This window comes from Neolamprologus multifasciatus, chromosome 5 (genome assembly GCF_963576455.1).
Source record: "Neolamprologus multifasciatus chromosome 5, fNeoMul1.2, whole genome shotgun sequence".
Taxonomy (NCBI): domain Eukaryota; kingdom Metazoa; phylum Chordata; class Actinopteri; order Cichliformes; family Cichlidae; genus Neolamprologus; species Neolamprologus multifasciatus.
In genome coordinates this window covers 26,088,322-26,105,258 of record NC_140443.1, presented here as the reverse complement: position 1 = coordinate 26,105,258, position 16,937 = coordinate 26,088,322, and the positions used below count along the sequence as shown (strand labels likewise).

At 42.7% G+C, this 16,937-nt stretch overlaps 1 protein-coding gene across 1 annotated transcript; it reads right to left on the bottom strand.

Annotated features, from left to right (window-relative positions):
• Window positions 1-12,974: 12,974 nt before the first annotated feature.
• LOC146518856 (uncharacterized) lies at window positions 12,975-16,109 on the bottom strand. Its single transcript, XM_085160292.1, has 2 exons — window positions 13,428-16,109; window positions 12,975-13,333 (listed from the first exon to the last, which is right to left on the bottom strand). Exons 1-2 carry the CDS (start codon window positions 16,107-16,109, stop codon window positions 13,097-13,099), a joined length of 2,919 nt encoding a protein of 972 aa, XP_085016418.1. The 3' UTR covers window positions 12,975-13,096.
• Window positions 16,110-16,937: the final 828 nt, after the last annotated feature.

The window sequence follows — 16,937 nt, the reverse complement described above, 5'->3', positions numbered from 1 at the left end:
AATTATTTTACATTTAGCAAGCAATTTAGGCCACTAATTACAGGAGCAGTCACATTATTGTAGTTTGTGGCCCTTACCTGTATAGATTTGAGTACTTTCAAAAAACAGAAGCTCTAGCTGAACAGATAGCTTGAAGAGATTAGGGAGACTGATCAGATGTCTCTGGCTGCGCAGCCTGCTCTCATATTTGTCACGATCCCTGGGTTTGAGCTTGTTTTGGTGATTTTAGTTTAGATTTTCCCTTCATATGCTGCCGAGTTCCTGATTTCCTATTTTTCTTCACTGTGTTGGTTATAGTTTTTAATCTCTGGCGTTTTGAGTTCTGGTGCAGAGTTAGTTTGTGTTTCCTTGGAACAATACTTTAATCAACTGTTTTGCAATAGCATGTAGGTTTTAAAGAGCCCTTAATGCCACCCAAATTCTAGTTTTTAGCAATCTAATTTGAAGCATGTTAAAGATAGATAGGTTCTCATTAACCGAGCTGCAAATGACACATCAAATACAACCAGAGCCAATATAGAGATATTTCCTGAGAGAAGCCACTAAAATGAGCAGGTGCAATGAAAATATGAGATGGCTTCTAGGCAAATGTTTGCATGTGTTTAAAGCAATAAAGCATCTTTCTACATTATAAAGTTTAAACTGGAGGCCTGAGGAATGCATCTCCTTTTCATTAGCTGACTGTTTTGTAGCTTTCATATCCTCTGGCTTGGAGCCAGTCCAGACTCTCCCTCTGTCTCCAACGCTAAATAATCAAATGCATTATTCAACGATGCCCCCGTGCTCTCTCTTCTCTTAAATATTAAACTTTGAAAATTGATTTGTCTTTCAGAAGTCATCACAATCACAGAAGTCATGCCTGTGCAAACACTGATTACTCACACAGATAAAGGGGCCACAGAGGAGGCGACTGAGAGGAAGAAGAACCTGAGGGTAGATGTAGGGCATTTTTAAGGGCTGATATTATAACAGGAAGGCTGCATTAGTGGCAAGAAGTGTAAGCTGACGGGTGTTGGAAACAAATATTCCTTTGCATAATTAGAGAGGGAACGTGTATATTAACCTCAAATATCTGACAGTAGAGACAGGATGTAGACCGGCCTGTGCGTCAGCACTGCAGGGTAGAACAGTTAAGGCTTCCTGGAGTGCCCATGCAGCCATGTTTGTTTTTTGCCTTTTTGCCCATCAGGCAGGCATTTTTATCTTAAAGACTTCTATTACTCATGAATGCCATTTCTTAATGACATTTTGCAAACTGCAAAATGTAACTACTTTAATGTTTATTTATAACCTTTTCCTCCTTTGTTCACATTAGCTTCCTGACTCAGGTGCTGAGAGGAGGAGAGGTTGTTATCACAGGGTTTGATAAAATTCATCAGGTGATAGGTCCTATGAAGAGTTGACTTCTCATATGAATCAGTTTATAACATTTTAACAATCTTAAATGTCCAGGGATGCCAAGATGTTTGTGTGTACAGTACTGTGCAAAAGTCTTACTATTCATATTTATTATCATTTTTAAACAGGCTTAAAATAGTAACCGGCAGGCATAAAATGGTATTTTTGCGCCAGTCAGTCATGGATGGGCCTCCTCAGAGCCTGGACATCAACATTATTGAAGCAGCGTGGGATCATCTTGACAGAGACAAAAGGCAGCCAACATCCAAAGAAGAGCTTTGAATGTCCTTCAAAGAAGCCTGGAGAACTATTACTGAAGACTACTTTAAAAAGTGATTTGCATAAGAGTGTTCAGATTTTATGATAATAATAAAGGCAGCAAATATTGACTTTCTGTCATGTCCCTGGGTCTTAGGCTCAGTGTTTGAGTTTCGGAAGGCTTAGGTTCTCTCTGGTTTTGTATTTTTGATTGCCTACCTTTTCTGTTGTTGACATTCAGTGTTCTGTTTATTATGATGCCTTTTGTGATCCCTTTCTTGGTCTTGGTGTCTGTGTTAGTTCCTCTTTTATTATGACTTTCCCTTGTCTCATATGGGTCATGTACATTTTTGCTTCCTGTGCCTCATCAGTTGCTCAGGTGTTTTCTCGCTGCCCCGATTCTCTCCTGTGTAAATATTATTCTAGCCTCCCCATGTTCTTTTCATGCCATTGTTTTACATTTCCCCCATGCTGTGTGCTCTACAAATGTGTTTCATTGCTCCAGGAAAAAGTTGGGCTCAAATTCAAATTCATGTTTCGTTTCCCGAGTTTCCCGAGTTTCCCAGGTCCTCACTCTGCCTGCCACGCAGCGCTCTCCATAAGCTAATGCAGACTTTCTCTTACATTGCTAGGACCAGAGTAAATCTCCTTCAGATTTAGCTGACAGAAGTTATGTTTGCATAGTTGACCAAGCTGAAATTACATGCATGAAGGGTCATGTATATTAGTGCTGAATCTTTTTACACGTTCTTAATGTGCACTTATTAAAGTGTAGATAAGGATGCATTTGAGGTCATTTATTTTTACATTTGAGAGGAAAATGATCCTTCATAAAAACCCGACACATCACACTGCAACCGCTAACCTTATAGTAAAAACCCATAGATATCAAATATGTGCCAAAATGGAGACATCACAGAAAGTTGGCACATCTCATTACATGTTGCTTTTTATATGTATCTTGTTCTGCGAAAATCTAATTGGGCAAGCTTTACAGACCAGACAATAACATAACAGACCAGGAAATTGAGAGGAGACAAAGGATATTACTGTTCTTTCAATAAGAGCTATCAAGAGAACAAAAGATGGCTTGTTAGCGAAGCTGTGTAATCTCAACTTGATGAGACTTTACAACATAACAGACAACCGCAGGTCTGAAAGAGAGCACCAGATTTGTCTTGTTTTCTGTCTCTCTCCACAAAATGGAAATGACTCCGTCAACTCCCGCCAGAGTTGCAATCATTGTCTCTGCATAAATGTGGTTTCAAATTTGGCTCTGTATTTTTGCCTCTTTCTTCTGAGTTGTCAAGAATTATGATAACAACACTTTGACAGGAAAAACACTCATCTCGAAGTAGAAAATCACTTGAATTAAAGGTAGGTAATGTAAGCGGTATTAAACAGTGAAACATTACTTAAGGCTGAGAAAAGAGCGTCTTAACATCTAAACCTCACGATGACTAAAATGAGAAATGATTCACATATATTTGTGTCTCTCTGGTGCTTTGGCCCGTCTTGAAACAAATTCCCCTTTAAATCCTTAAAGAGAAACTGGAGCTAAAGCATAATTTCATTTGTGTTCAATTCACGATGTTCACAAAGAAAATCAGTCGTTGCAGTGTACTGCACCTGACATGACAGAGCATAAAAAGAAAATGCTGTATTATCCATGGTCACTCTACCATGGCAGCATTAATCTTCCTTTCTTTATTTGGAGTTGGTGTAAATAATGACCAAAATACCCATGGTCCTCTTTCTTCATTTCCTCTGTCTCTCTCCGCCTCCCTCGCCAGCTTTCTCTATCTGATTCAATGCGCCGATGATGATAGCGAGATTAGCTTTTCCTATTGTCTGCTTCCTCAGACAAATGCACTCATCAGCTTAGACCTTGGGGTCAGGCTCAGTAAGCTGCTATTTATTAAGCGCATTGATTCCAGAGCAGCTGGTATTAAGAATACTTGGTCAAACTGAAAGACCCGCATCCACATTTCTAATGAAATACTTAGTATGAGCTCATCTATTTGTGTCGGCAAGGATAAATACTGTATAGCTTAGTAGGCTATGGTCAAACTAGAATCAATACTATCCCCCAGGTATGTCTCTAATAAAGGTGCAATCATTTAAACTGGTATCGTGGATAAGTAATGTCGTGTGGCAGCTCCTTTGAACAATGTGGTGGCACGAGGAATGCAGTTGAGTTTTCTTCCTGTGCTGGACTTCACTTTGGTAAAATCAGGGATATCTAAAATTCAATCAGGCCCCCTTCAAGGGATGCAACACAGCCCGCATCAAATATTAACCGCTGTGCATCATATCTACAACCATGTTTAAGCTGGATTGATCAATATTTTTACAACAACTGGCTCAAATCTCAAGCCAACAGAGTATTATCTCAGTCTTTCTTCTCTTCCTGTAAGCAAAAGGGTTTATGAGCTCATTGTTTTGGTATTATGTCTTTCAACTTTAGTGGTTTGAATCATTCTTTCATCATGACCATTTCTAACACAGTGGGCCAAAAACACCTCAGATAATATCTTTGTGCACTACCTTTCCAACTCCAAACAGCAAAGTTATTAGCAGATGACTACAGTGTGTCATTTGGCCGTTTATCTATCTTTATTCAGTAAAAACCGCAAAGAATTATAAATTCAATTAAATTCAATTTCAATTCAATTAAGTTTTATTTATACAGTGCCAAATCACAACAACAGTCGCCTCAAAGCGCTTTATGTTGTAAGGTAGACCCTACAGTAATACATACAGAGAAAAACCAAACACTTCAGGAATGAGAACGGTCTTGTTAAAGCTAACATTGTCCCATCTCTTCTCTGTGCAGAAATAGATGGTGAAATAACTGTTCACCAAGAGTTTGGTCATATAAACTTTATTAGACACTAATGATGCATTTGTGATGTTCTTCACTGGCTAAACATAAAAAAATATTAAAGTTTTGTTGCTTTATTATCAGGCAACCATTAGTGAAATGCTAAAATCTAGTAGAACCACAAATGCAGAGGTGGGAAGTACACTAAGTACAGCAATGAAGTACAAATACTATATTACTTAGGTAGAATTTTCAGGTATTTCTGCTTTACTTCGGTTTTTATTTTACTGCTGATTTTCTACTTTTACTCCATCCATGTTTAAACAAATATCTGTACTCTCTACTCCTTCCATTTTCAGAACAGGCTCATTACTTTTGGTTTAACACATTTGAGAGGATTTATTGTTTCACTTCACTGCAGGCCTTCAAACATCAAACAGATTTTTTTCACTACACAAGAATGACTGTTGCAGTTGCCATACTTCTGCATCCAGCTTGCCCTGCAAAAGACGAGTGAACATAAAGGGAGTACTGGTTTTAAGTGGCGGGTAACTTCAAATGCAGCGTTTCTATCAGCTCAACAAACATCAGCAAACACACAAACTGTTTGCGTGCAGTTAGTCACAGTGTCTGCTAGCTAAAGGTACAGCTCCTGTATTTCAAGGGAGTGAATGAGAGCTTCACTCAGAGATGGGGAAGATAAGATAGATAGCAGAGGAGAGGAAGAATGTAAGGTAAGGACTGCTCAGTGGTATTTGATAAACTGGAAATTTAAAGCTAACATATAAGTCCTCATGTTTTTAAATCAGATACTTGGTCTGCACATGTGACATTTTTTAACTACTAAGGCAGACTAACAGTGTTATTATAAGGTTGCATGAAAATAATTTGCAGTTTAGTGCAGGATAAACAGGTTAGTTTGCTGCACTGTGATGGATTTCAAATAAAGCACTGTGTTGGACTGGTGCACAGTGGCTGTGGTGTTCATAGTCAGAGTTACATCAGGTGTAGATTTCCACCTTCATATCAGCTTTCTATACTATCTAGTATAATTACAGCATAAACAGTATAGTCTTCGTGTAGGGGATGAATATCAGTCAGGACAACTCACGAAACATCTGATGACATCTTTTTGAATTCAGTAGTATAAATTCACAAAGAGCTGTAAATCTCAGAGCAGCCGTAGCTGATTACAGTCTGTACATTAAGCTGGAGCTCTCAATAGAAATTATTGCCAGCTGGAAATCTTTTGCCCATGCTGAGCCACTACAAGCAATTATAGGGTTCCCCCACCTGCTGAATCTCACTTTATAACCCCTGACTGTGGTCTTTTTCCTGTTGGATGGTGTGGATGCAAGTCAACCTCTACAATGAAGCAACAGAAAATAGAGCTACTTTTTATATTCCTTCTTTTTCTCTGCTCATGTTCTGCTTAACTGATTCAAGTTGAATACATTTATTAGAATTCAATTTAGACTGAAGTAAAATTTTGCATTCCCATCTACTAATATAATTTTATTATTACATTAAGATAGCACAAAGTTCAGTTAGCTTTGTACAAAATAGCTAGTGCAAACCTCCTCCAAAGAGTTAATTTTCACTTTCTTACTTTGAGTACATTTCAAAGTCTGTTTTCACTTTTACTTTAGTAAAGAAGTTGAATCAGTACTTTCACTGGAGTATTTTTAACACTAGTATCTGTACTTCTAGTTGAGCACACAATGTCTGTATTTTTACCACCTCTCCTCATAAAACGTTTTCTCCTTCGCAACCTTCGCAAGTATAATAGCAATCAAAATCAATTATAAATAATACCAGGTCACAACCAACCTTACTTTATTTATTTGGAAGTTATATGTACGGTCAAATTCTAGTTATTGACCGTACAATATTAAAGATAAACCCCTAAAAGTCTTGTAATTCCTTTTAAATAAACACTTTGTGACTGTGGAGAAGATGAACTCCTTTTTAGCAGGAAGAGACAACTGGCATGACCAGGCTCAGGCAGCCTGCCTTTACTAATTGGGGGTTTGAAGGAAAAGAAATGACAGAGAAGAGGAGCATATACATACTGTATAACATCACGAGGAGTGTGGAGAGGGCAGTGGAGCAGTGGGTATAGAAGATACCCACTGAAGATAGCTCTGCTGTAGCTTTGCAGTTTTTGGTTTGTCTCAATACTCATGTGTTCATGTGTCCTGCTTACCCCTTTGTGAACAAATAGCTCTGTCTTCCTCTCATTCCTTGTTTTAGCATCTTTTACCTTTGCGTGTGTGTTCCTTGCCTTTTCGCATGGGCTTGTTTTCGACCTTCCATCTGTTGAACTAAAGGTGTACTTTCAGTTTAGTCGGTTTGTCTCAGGAGTCTGCATTTGGTTCTTCTATCGTGCATTTCACAACCCTGGATTTTGCAGACACTTCTTGAAACTTTCATCATTTACAAATTTGCATGCATGACTTATCATTTTTATTTACAGATTGGTTATACTTCTTTTATTTATTTCTTTTTTAACTCTTGATTTATGTTCAAGCTAAATGTCATGTTGACTGGAAGTACTCAGTCTTAATTAGGAGCTAAACCACCCAGTTGATTGTTGTGCACTGATGTACCAAAATGAAAATCCTCGAGTCATCACTGCTTCTTTTTGTAACTGGTGACTCATCAGGACACTGAGCACATCTGCACCTGGCCAACACAGAAACCACAGCTCAGTAAAGTGCTGCTGAATTACCCATTAACCTATCTATCACTCTGTCCTGCTCTGAGAAAAACTTCGCCAACTTTGACTCCCTGTGGATGTTCAAAGAAGGTGCTTGCGTAACCTCCATGCACACACTCACACACAGGCACACTCGCTTTATTTCTGTCTCTCTGTTGCCCCGTCTCCCTCTCTCTGGAGCCCCAGTGTATTTTCTCTTTGATAAAAACACCTAAATGATGAATCGTACAGCAATCCAGCGTTTCCCTGTGCCAACACAACTGACAAAACATCAAGTGCCTCATCTTGCCCCATTCTGTCACAGCACATCTTTTGATTAGTTCACACAGCTAGACACCTGAGAGCATAAAGGATTTCTGTTTTTTCCATAAATTACACATCAGGGGTTTAGACACTAGTTTCATGTGTCACCCAATCATAGCACCCCAGGATTTCAGCTATGGAAGGAGTCCTGTTTGAAATGACAGTCCTTTGCTTTCCATTAGGAAAACTGTCACAGGTATGCATGCTGTGAAGGTGGAGTGATAGTTATCACAAAAATCATTATGGCATTTTTTGATTTTAAATAATTCAACACTCAGCGGGAGTTGACATGTTTTCATTAGACACTCTTCATTATGTAACTCTTTCAGGCGGTTTGACTTTTAATTTTGTTACGACTTGTTTTATACTGTCAAGAAAACAGATGATAGACGGAATTCAAGCTTTTCTAAAAGTTGACAATTTGAACTGAGCTGCTCTTGGAAGAAAGTGTGTAATGTAACTCACACACAAACTACACTAAATGATTAGAATGAACCAAGGCTGTCTGTAAAATGTTTAGGATATGTACGGCCATGGTGTACCGTACTGGATTTGTGTTCATGCCAGATCTGTCAGGGTCCCTGTGCCTACCTGGTCAGCTCAGTATGGCTACATATGTTTTTATATTCTTTTTTGTTCCAGCTCTCTCCCTTCCCCTCTTTCCCTCCTCCCTCTGCCTGGGCGGAGCTCACCTGTGGGCTCCTGCCCTTGGCCCACGCACCTGGTCGCAATCACGCACCTGTGGCTCATCACGAGTGTTCCAGCTCCTTTATAAGATGGCAGCTCTGTGTTTCTCGTCGCTGGACCGTTGCCGACCCTCGTCAGTGTAACCCCAGCTCAGTTACTTCTAGAGTGTTTTCACAGCGATTTGCCTTATAATCCCTTTGTGTCTCAGTGTACAGATTCCCTGGACCAACCCCTGTGTTACCTGAGTGATTGGAGTGTGAAGAGGAGCGTGAGGAGTGGACGGAGTGTGTGTGTGTGTGTGTGTGTGCGTGCGTGCGTGTGTGTGTGTGTGTGTGTGACTTTCGGCGTCTTTCCCGTTCGTGTGTGGACCCCCGGAGCCCGGCTTTCCCCTCACTTTTGTAAATAATCACCTTGTGTATCATAATAAAGACTCTTGTGCTTTCAAGACCTAGAGCCTGCGCGTGAGTCCGTTCAGTCCCGTTGTGACAAGATCTGGTTAGAGAGGAAACCTCTGCGATAAGCAATGAAGGGATGTGGGATTTATAACTTTGGTTTCTCTCCAAGTATCAGGGTGTTTTCTTTTCATCTGATACTGTGGAGCCACAGTGGTTCCGGTAGATCAGCTAATACAAAATTTGAAGACAACTAGTGTGGTGGATCATAAATTTGATTAGTTTTGAAGTTGTACATCTCTGTTCCTTACATTTCATGTGATGCCTTTATTAATGTTTTATTTGTTGCTTTGACTGTTTTCGAATAGAATATGCAGTGGGAATATAGAGGGAGATAAGTAGTGAAAGTTTTGCCTGGGTTGATTGTGCATCGATCCATTGTTAATGCCTCAGGGCACTTCCTCCTTCACTCAATACAGACGAGTGAGAGTGAGAGCTGCGTGTCTGTGCCGTTCTTTCACCTCTCCTCACTATTTCCCCTGTTTAAGGTAACTGTCATGCACAAATCTGTATAAATGTGTGTTATCGTTGATTATTACGTTGTTATCATTGTTCATTGTAGCGAAAGATGTGAATTGCGGACTGTTTTTGGCTGAGAAGTTTCAGTTAATCTCTGTTACTGTGTATGCTAGTTTTCGCTATTACTCCGCCATATTGTGTGAAGATTTTTCTGTTACTATCTGTATAAGTTAACTACTGAAAGAGATACAGTACTTAAAGTATTATTTCATTGCTGTGGAAAGTTAGTGACTGTGTCAGCTAACATGTGCGAGTTAAAAAGATGTTTTTGTCTAATGCTACAGTTCATGTTATCTAAAGTATTCTCATCAGCTAATGCAGCGAACAATAGTGACTTAGTTTGGATACAGTTGTCCTGAGACTGAGTGCATCCATAAGAATATTATTTTGGTTGTATTGCTTCTGAAACTCAATACAGACGAGTGAGAGTGAGAGCTGCGTGTCTGTGCCGTTCTTTCACCTCTCCTCACTATTTCCCCTGTTAAGGGCACAACACTAGCAGCAACTTACAGAAACCCAGAAGCCAAATTATATGTTCTCCTAAATGCTGTAGCTTTGTTCCTAGCTGTCTTCAGGTAGCACTCAAAGGGCATTTGGTTTGGATTGCATTAATCAGAGCTGGAATGACTAACAGTACTTGTCAGCAGTACTTGTCAGCAGTGCAAACTGTTTCTACTGGTTGCTGCAAAATATGTATCAGAATATATCTGAATCTTCAAGCACACATCACCACAATAAACCATAATTTTAATTCAAAAAGCAATTTGTTTACACGTTGAACCGTTCTCTCATTTTTTTTATATTTATATTTGCTGCTCAGTTTTTCACAGCTAAAACTGCAGCCACAGAACATACACCAACAAACATGTTCATCAGTAAAATTAATTTCACTTTGATCTGCTGAAAAACTAAAGTGATTTCAGCGCATCCTTTATTAGGCTGCAGGACAGTAATAATAAATGTTTAAATGTATCCAGTTTAAAGTTTCAGAGCTCTAATGTGCAGCTGTCACGTTAGAAACACAGAGCAGCGCAGAGAGTGCACTCAGCATTAAAACAATTAACTTAAATTAAAATGTTTATTTTACCACTCTGTGCACTAAATCCCAAGATTAATGATTTTCTGCAGCATTAATCTCTTTTCTTATTTGCGGCCTTGCATTTTGCTGTTATATTTTTTATGTTCTTCATAGATTTTTAATCACCATTTTATCATCATCATCATCTGATAGGCCTACAGTCGATAGCTCTGTGTGTGTGTGTTTATATTTTAACATACATTTAACTTATCTGTAAAGTTTTATTTCACTGTTTTTACTGCTTTAAGACATAAGTAAGTATAATAACATGTTCTATAGAGATAACATTTCCATTGCCATCTGATAATGTCTCTCAATGGGGGTCAAAGGGATCATTTAGTTTGGTAAAGTCATGTGATGCGTGAAAAGCCCCATCTCAACACCCTATGTGGATGTGCAGAGAACCTGAAACAGATAACATGTGTTGTGGAAATTTCAATTACCAAGTCCTGCAGACACGATGAGTTGTAACAACACCTTTATTTCAGCTATCTCATGCATAAGGAGGGACGTCAGTCAGGGGGCACTGAAAGTCGTCTCTGACAATGAACAGTTCAGGTCCTTTTTATACAGTCACAGAACAAAAGGCTTTTACAGTTTCAGTTCACACCTTGGCTCTAACCAGACAGACTCTCTACCATCTGTGTGAATCTCCCCCACTCTGGGGTCAAGCCTTCCTGTGTGAGCTTCCCCATCCTGGGAGACATTCACCAGTTTCTCACTGTCTGTTTCCCAGCGTGAATAAGGTGTGAACCAGACATACTAAACTAAGTGACATGAAAGCATTTCATCAGGACAATACATTAAAGAGAAATCCCACCACCCATACTAGACTAGGTAACATGAAAGCAAGACAATACATTAAAGGACAATACACTAAAGAGAAATCCCACAACAGTTCCCACCCTCTTGATTGTACCTCAATCACTAGTACCAAGGATTTCTCTTCCTAACATTCTGTTAATTACATCAGCCATATTGCACACTCAAAAGGTTTCACAATATGCATCATTCTTACAGTGTCAGGAAAATAATTTCACTCATCACAATCATCCTCGCTTTCGCTATCCTCAGTGTAATCTTCAGCCTGCAATAGGGGAAGCTGCAACTTGGGAGACTCGCTTTCTCTTGTCAGTGCCACTGTGATTAATCTTTATTATGCCCATTGTGTCTGCACCGGCCTGGTCCACTCCTATGATTAAATAAAAGGAGTCTTCTTTGGAGTCGTGGCATTGTCCTGGGAAGTTTGGTCTCCTGGAAAATGGGTTCCAATTCAGGTTCTTAATCGTTAGCAGTAATGGGTTCAGGCCGGTACCAGTCGCCAATTGGGCTCTAACAAAGGAAAAACTGTTCTTACTTTTCATCTTACCCTCTGTTGATTTTGCCTGTTCTCCCCAGTACCCCGGCCTGGAGTGCCACCACACAAAACTCCAACTTGGACACCACTTCTGGTATCCCGGAACGCCATGTCCAAATATGCACAAATAAACATCATAACCTCTCCAGCTTTCATTATAGCCTTTACAGTCTATCACATTGCACAGATCAAAACTGAAAGTCTGGGTAGTTGCATACGTATAGTGTAGCTCAATGTACCCGCCATACTCAGTAAGGCATTTGTCTCTCATCTCGTGGTTTGCTCCTTCTGTTGCACGAACCTCCTTGGATGTTGGCATGGTGCTTGGCTGCTGCTCTCTCCAGAGGCTCCACCAGAGGGCAACCATCAGCCCACTGAAGAGCATCAGAGCTACCCCAGTGATGAGGTGCTTCCTGGCTTGTCGCATTGTTGCAGGTAGAGGGTAGACTGCCCACTACCTGAATGAGGTGCGGGGATTATTCTGCCCCGTTAGTCTTTTCTAGTTGCTCCTCCGTTCTGGGTGGTTCTCCTCCAAACAGCTTACAGTGGCTGGCGTGGATCCAAGTAACTCGTTCTCCAACCTTTACCGCTGTTTGTGTGGTCAGTAGGACTTGGAATGGGCCCAGCCACCGCTTCGCCTTCCAGTGTCTCCTCCTGAAGTCCTTCACTAACACCCAGTTCCCTGGTTTGAACGGGTGCAGGGGTCCTTCTGCTGGCCTGGGCAGGGCTGCTTTCACTGCTCGGTGTACCTGCGAGAGAGTCCTGGAGAGATTTTGACAGTACACAATCATTTCGCTGTTGCACAACTCTGTGGATATGCCAGTCCATTTGGGGGGTTCTGCCCCCACTCTGGCAGGTCGTCCATACAACACCTCATAAGGGCTGAGGTGTGCTGGAGGTCTGGCTCGCGTGCGCACATACATCAGCACGAGGGGAAGTGCTTTTGGCCATGTGAGGCCAGTTTCTTCACAGCACTTTGCCAGCTTGGATTTTAAGGAGCTGTTCATTCTCTCCACAGCACCTCCAGATTGTGGGTGATATGCACAGTGTGTTTGCAATTTGAAACCTAGTTGCTTGCTGATTTCCTTCAATGCCTGGTTCACAAAGTGAGTACCATTATCACTTGTGATTTTTTCCGGGATGCCCCACCTGGGAATGATATCTGACAGGAGGGCTTTTGCCACTGCACTGCTGTCTGCACTTTTAGTGGGGAATGCTTCTACCCACTTAGAGAACATGTCCACTACTACCAGACAATACTTCTTTCCCTCGGCTGGTGTCAATTCAATGAAGTCCATCATTAGATGGTCAAAAGGCATGTCTGGTGGGGGGTGTGCTGCAGTGTTTACCTGTACTGGGCGTCCCACATTGTTGGTCGCACAAATGAGACACCTTTTACAATACCTCTCAGCTGCTGTGGAAAACCCTTTGGTGAACCATAGCGATGTTACTGCTTGTAGCATCCCCCCTTTGGACGCATGGTCTAACCCATGTGTCCATTTTAGAAACCAGGGGAAGAAGTGTTTAGGTAGACATGGGCGGCCGTCCGGAGATCGCCAGACAGATTCGACCAGTGTGCAGCCATGTTTGCGCCAGAGAGTTTTCTCTGGCTGGGAGGCAAATGACTGTACAGCAGGAAGATCAGCGAGGTTGGGTGTGGACAGTGGTGCCAAGACCAGTTGGAAGGGTAGGCCTCCTTCGGCTGCTGCTTTGGCTGCTGCATCGGCGGCGGCATTTCCTTGGGAGACAGAATCAGTTTTACCTGTGTGTGCTGCACACTTCACTACAGCAATGCGAGCAGGCAGAAGGATGGCATCCAGCAGCGCTGCTACCTGGTTAGCATTGAGGATGGGCTTGCCATCAGATTTCAGGAACTTTCTGTGCCTCCACAAGGCGCCAAAATCGTGCACCACACCGAACGCGTAGCGAGAGTCGGTGTAGATGGTGGCCGACTGACTCTCCGCAAGTTTACAGGCTTCTGTGAGCGCCACCAGTTCTGCAGTCTGTGCTGAGAAGTGTCTGGGCAACGAGCCTGAAACGAGAGTGGCATGATCAGAACACACAGCAAAACCTACCCGGTTAGTTCCACGTGAATCACGTGAGGAGGAGCCATCTACATATAGCACTATGTCAGAGTTGTCGATGGGAACATCTAACAAGTCAATTCGAGGTGTACAAGTTTCACCCAATACAGCAGTGCAGCTGTGTGGTTCACCATCCTCTCGCGTGGGGAGAAGAGTGGCTGGGTTAAGTGTTGTGCATCGTTTCACTGTGATGTTGGGCATGTCAAGCAGTATGGAAGAGTACCTGAGCCAACGAGCTGCAGAAAGGTGTGAAGTTTTCTGCTCCAGCAAAATGAGAGAAACTGCATGGGGTACCTGCACTGTCAGAGGAGAGTACCCTACAATGTCACGTGAGGCGAGCACGGCCTTCTCACACGCAGCTACTGCTCGTAGGCATCCAGGCAGTCCTGCAGCCACTGGGTCAAGCTTGGAAGAGTAATAACCCACCGGGCGAAGTGAATCACCATGCTGCTGTAAAAGAACAGAGGACATGAAACCATTCTTTTCATCCACCATTTGTGTATATGGTTTGGATGGATTTGGAAGCGCTAAAGCGGGCGCTGTTTGCAGCAGCTGTTTTAAGGAAGTGAAGGCAGCTTCAGCCTCTGGTGTCCAAGAAATGTGATCATTGGCTGACAGACTTGCACCATGAATGAGTGCAGTGAGTGGGGCTTCCACAGAGGAGTAGTGTGGAATGAAATTGCGGCAGTATGATGTGGTTCCTAGGAATGACATCATCTGTTTTTTGGTGAGAGGTTTTGGAATGGTCATTACAGCTTCCACCCTCTTGGAGGAAATCTGGTGGGAGTTGTAAGAAATCACATGCCCTAAGAATGTGACTTGCTCTTTACAAAACTGCAGTTTTGACTTACTAGCTTTGTGGCCCTTGTGATGCAAATGTGTCAGTAAAGTGAGAGAATCTGCCAGACACTGCTCTTGTGTGGGCGCACACAGTAGCAGATCATCGACATATTGCAGTAACACTGTGCCTTCGGAGAGGATCAAGTCTGACAGGGAGTCTCTTAAGGCGGCATTGTAAATCGTGGGGGACTCACAGTAGCCTTGACACAACCGAGTGAATGTGTAAGCCTTTCCCTGGAACTCAAAAGCAAACCAGAACTGGCTATCTGGGTGAACTGGAACAGAGAAGAATGCATTAGTCAGGTCAGCAACAGTAAACCACATAGCGTCAGATGGGATTTGGGCCAAAATGGTGTGGGGGTTCGGAACCACAGGGGCTCTGGGGATTACAGCCTTGTTCACAGCTTGTAAGTCCTGCACAAACCGCCACTCAACAGGTTCATTAGGTCCTCTGATTTTCTTCACAGGGAATAATGGAGTGCGAACCGGAGAGGTGGGGCATGGGATAATTACTCCGGCCTTTAACAGGGATTCAAACACAGGAGTAATCCCCTCTATGGCTTCCCGTTTCAGAGGATATTGTCTTTGGCATGGTCTAAACGAGGACTTTGGAGTGATTACCACTGGCTCACAATCTGTAATCAGGCCTACATCATACTTAGATGAGGCCCACAGGCCGTCAGGCACCTCTGTCAGCAGGGGGTGTGAGGAGTTTAGAGGAGGTGTCGTTTGAAACAGACAGTGTGCGACAGCTATGTTCACTAGCTCAACTGAGCGGACACACTGGACTGTGCGTGTCATGGTCTTTTTGTAGGCTTTCATTTCTCGAGAAAACAGTACTGTGGGATTCTCTGTAGTCTCCCAATCGCAAGCGCGGTAGCACCGGTGCATAAATTCTCCCATGTCTTCCCACTGGCAGCTGTGAGCTTTTGCCAGGGGGACATGTGGGACGGATGCATCCATAGTAAACATGTTTCTTTGCTCATCGGTGAGAGAAATCGCAAGCGCAGCAAATGTGGAGCTCCAAAACATACATTTCACAGTTAGCAAATCATTCTCGGTTCTGTACCATTCTACCTCATAACTGTCATCAGGCCCATGCAGAGAAAAGTGAGACATGCAACTCAACTCTCCAGGAGCCATAAAACAGACATCTGGAGGCATGCAGTTGCGAGTCGCTTGCATGAATTCTGTAACAAGCGGCCCCTCCTCCAGCTTCCACCCGTAAGCGAAAGCTGGAGTCACGGGGTCATATTTCACCATCATATAATCATAGTCAGATTGCGTGATTGTGATGCCATTATAGCAGGAGATTAAACTTATTTTCAGTTTGCACATCAAATCTCTTGCAAGCAAATTGACCGGGCACAGGTCTGAACACAAAAACTCGTGTGTGAATTTTCTACCCTGTCCGTCTACACAATACAGGGGTACGGTGAAAGTTTCTCTCTGTATAGTTCCTGATGCTGATACAGAATGAGTGAACCTCTCACCCAGCACGGGCTGGGGTGAGAGGTAATCTGAGCGTAGTACAGAGTGGGTGGCCCCGGAATCTACAAGAAATTCTACTTCCTGATTACAAACTAACATTTTATACAAGGGCAGTAGTTTATAAGGCGCAGTATTTAAATGTACATATGTACCAACTGGTGACAAAGAAATCTGCTCTACATGCTCAAAAGTGTGCTGTCTTAAAGTGTGTGTGTCTGTGTGTAAAACACTTTCTACATCAGTGGGTGTGTGTATGTGTGTGTGATTTTCACTTCCCTGCTCTGATGAGGTGGGCAAACCACAGCCTGAAGCGTACTCTGGCGTCCTTTCCCCCCGGCCTCAATCCGCCTGCACCCACTGCTGGCCCTGGTCACTTTGCCGTTGATGCTGGTCACCCCCAGGGTGGCTGTATCTAGGGCAGTTTCGCCTCCAATGTCCATGTTCACCACAGAGAAAACAGGTATCTGGATCTCCTCCAAACTGTCGTCGTTGTCGATCGCGTCCTCGATCACGTCTTCCTCCCCGGGCTCGGTCGCGCCAGCTGCCTTTACCATGGAAGTCACTCCGCGGGTTCGTTGCAGTCTTGTACAGCGTTAAGGCCGCGTTGTGGAGGTCGGCGCTCTGTTTTTCCTCTTTCTTGCGTTTTCTTTCGTCAAGGTGGTTCTGAGCATGGCGTGCATGGCGTCGCAGTTCCGTTAGCCGAGGTTCATCTTCTCCTCCCACATATGAACTCCTCACCTCGGCTGCCACATCTGGTCTCAGTCCCCGGAAAATATGGCCGCAGAGATGGTGCTCATATGTGGAGGCGGAGGCGCCCGTCATGTCATCTTTGGGTATTCCACCATTAACTTCAAACACAGTTGTCATGCGATGTATGAAATCATCCACAGATTCCTCCTTTCTTTGTTTGCAAGCTTGAATCTTTAA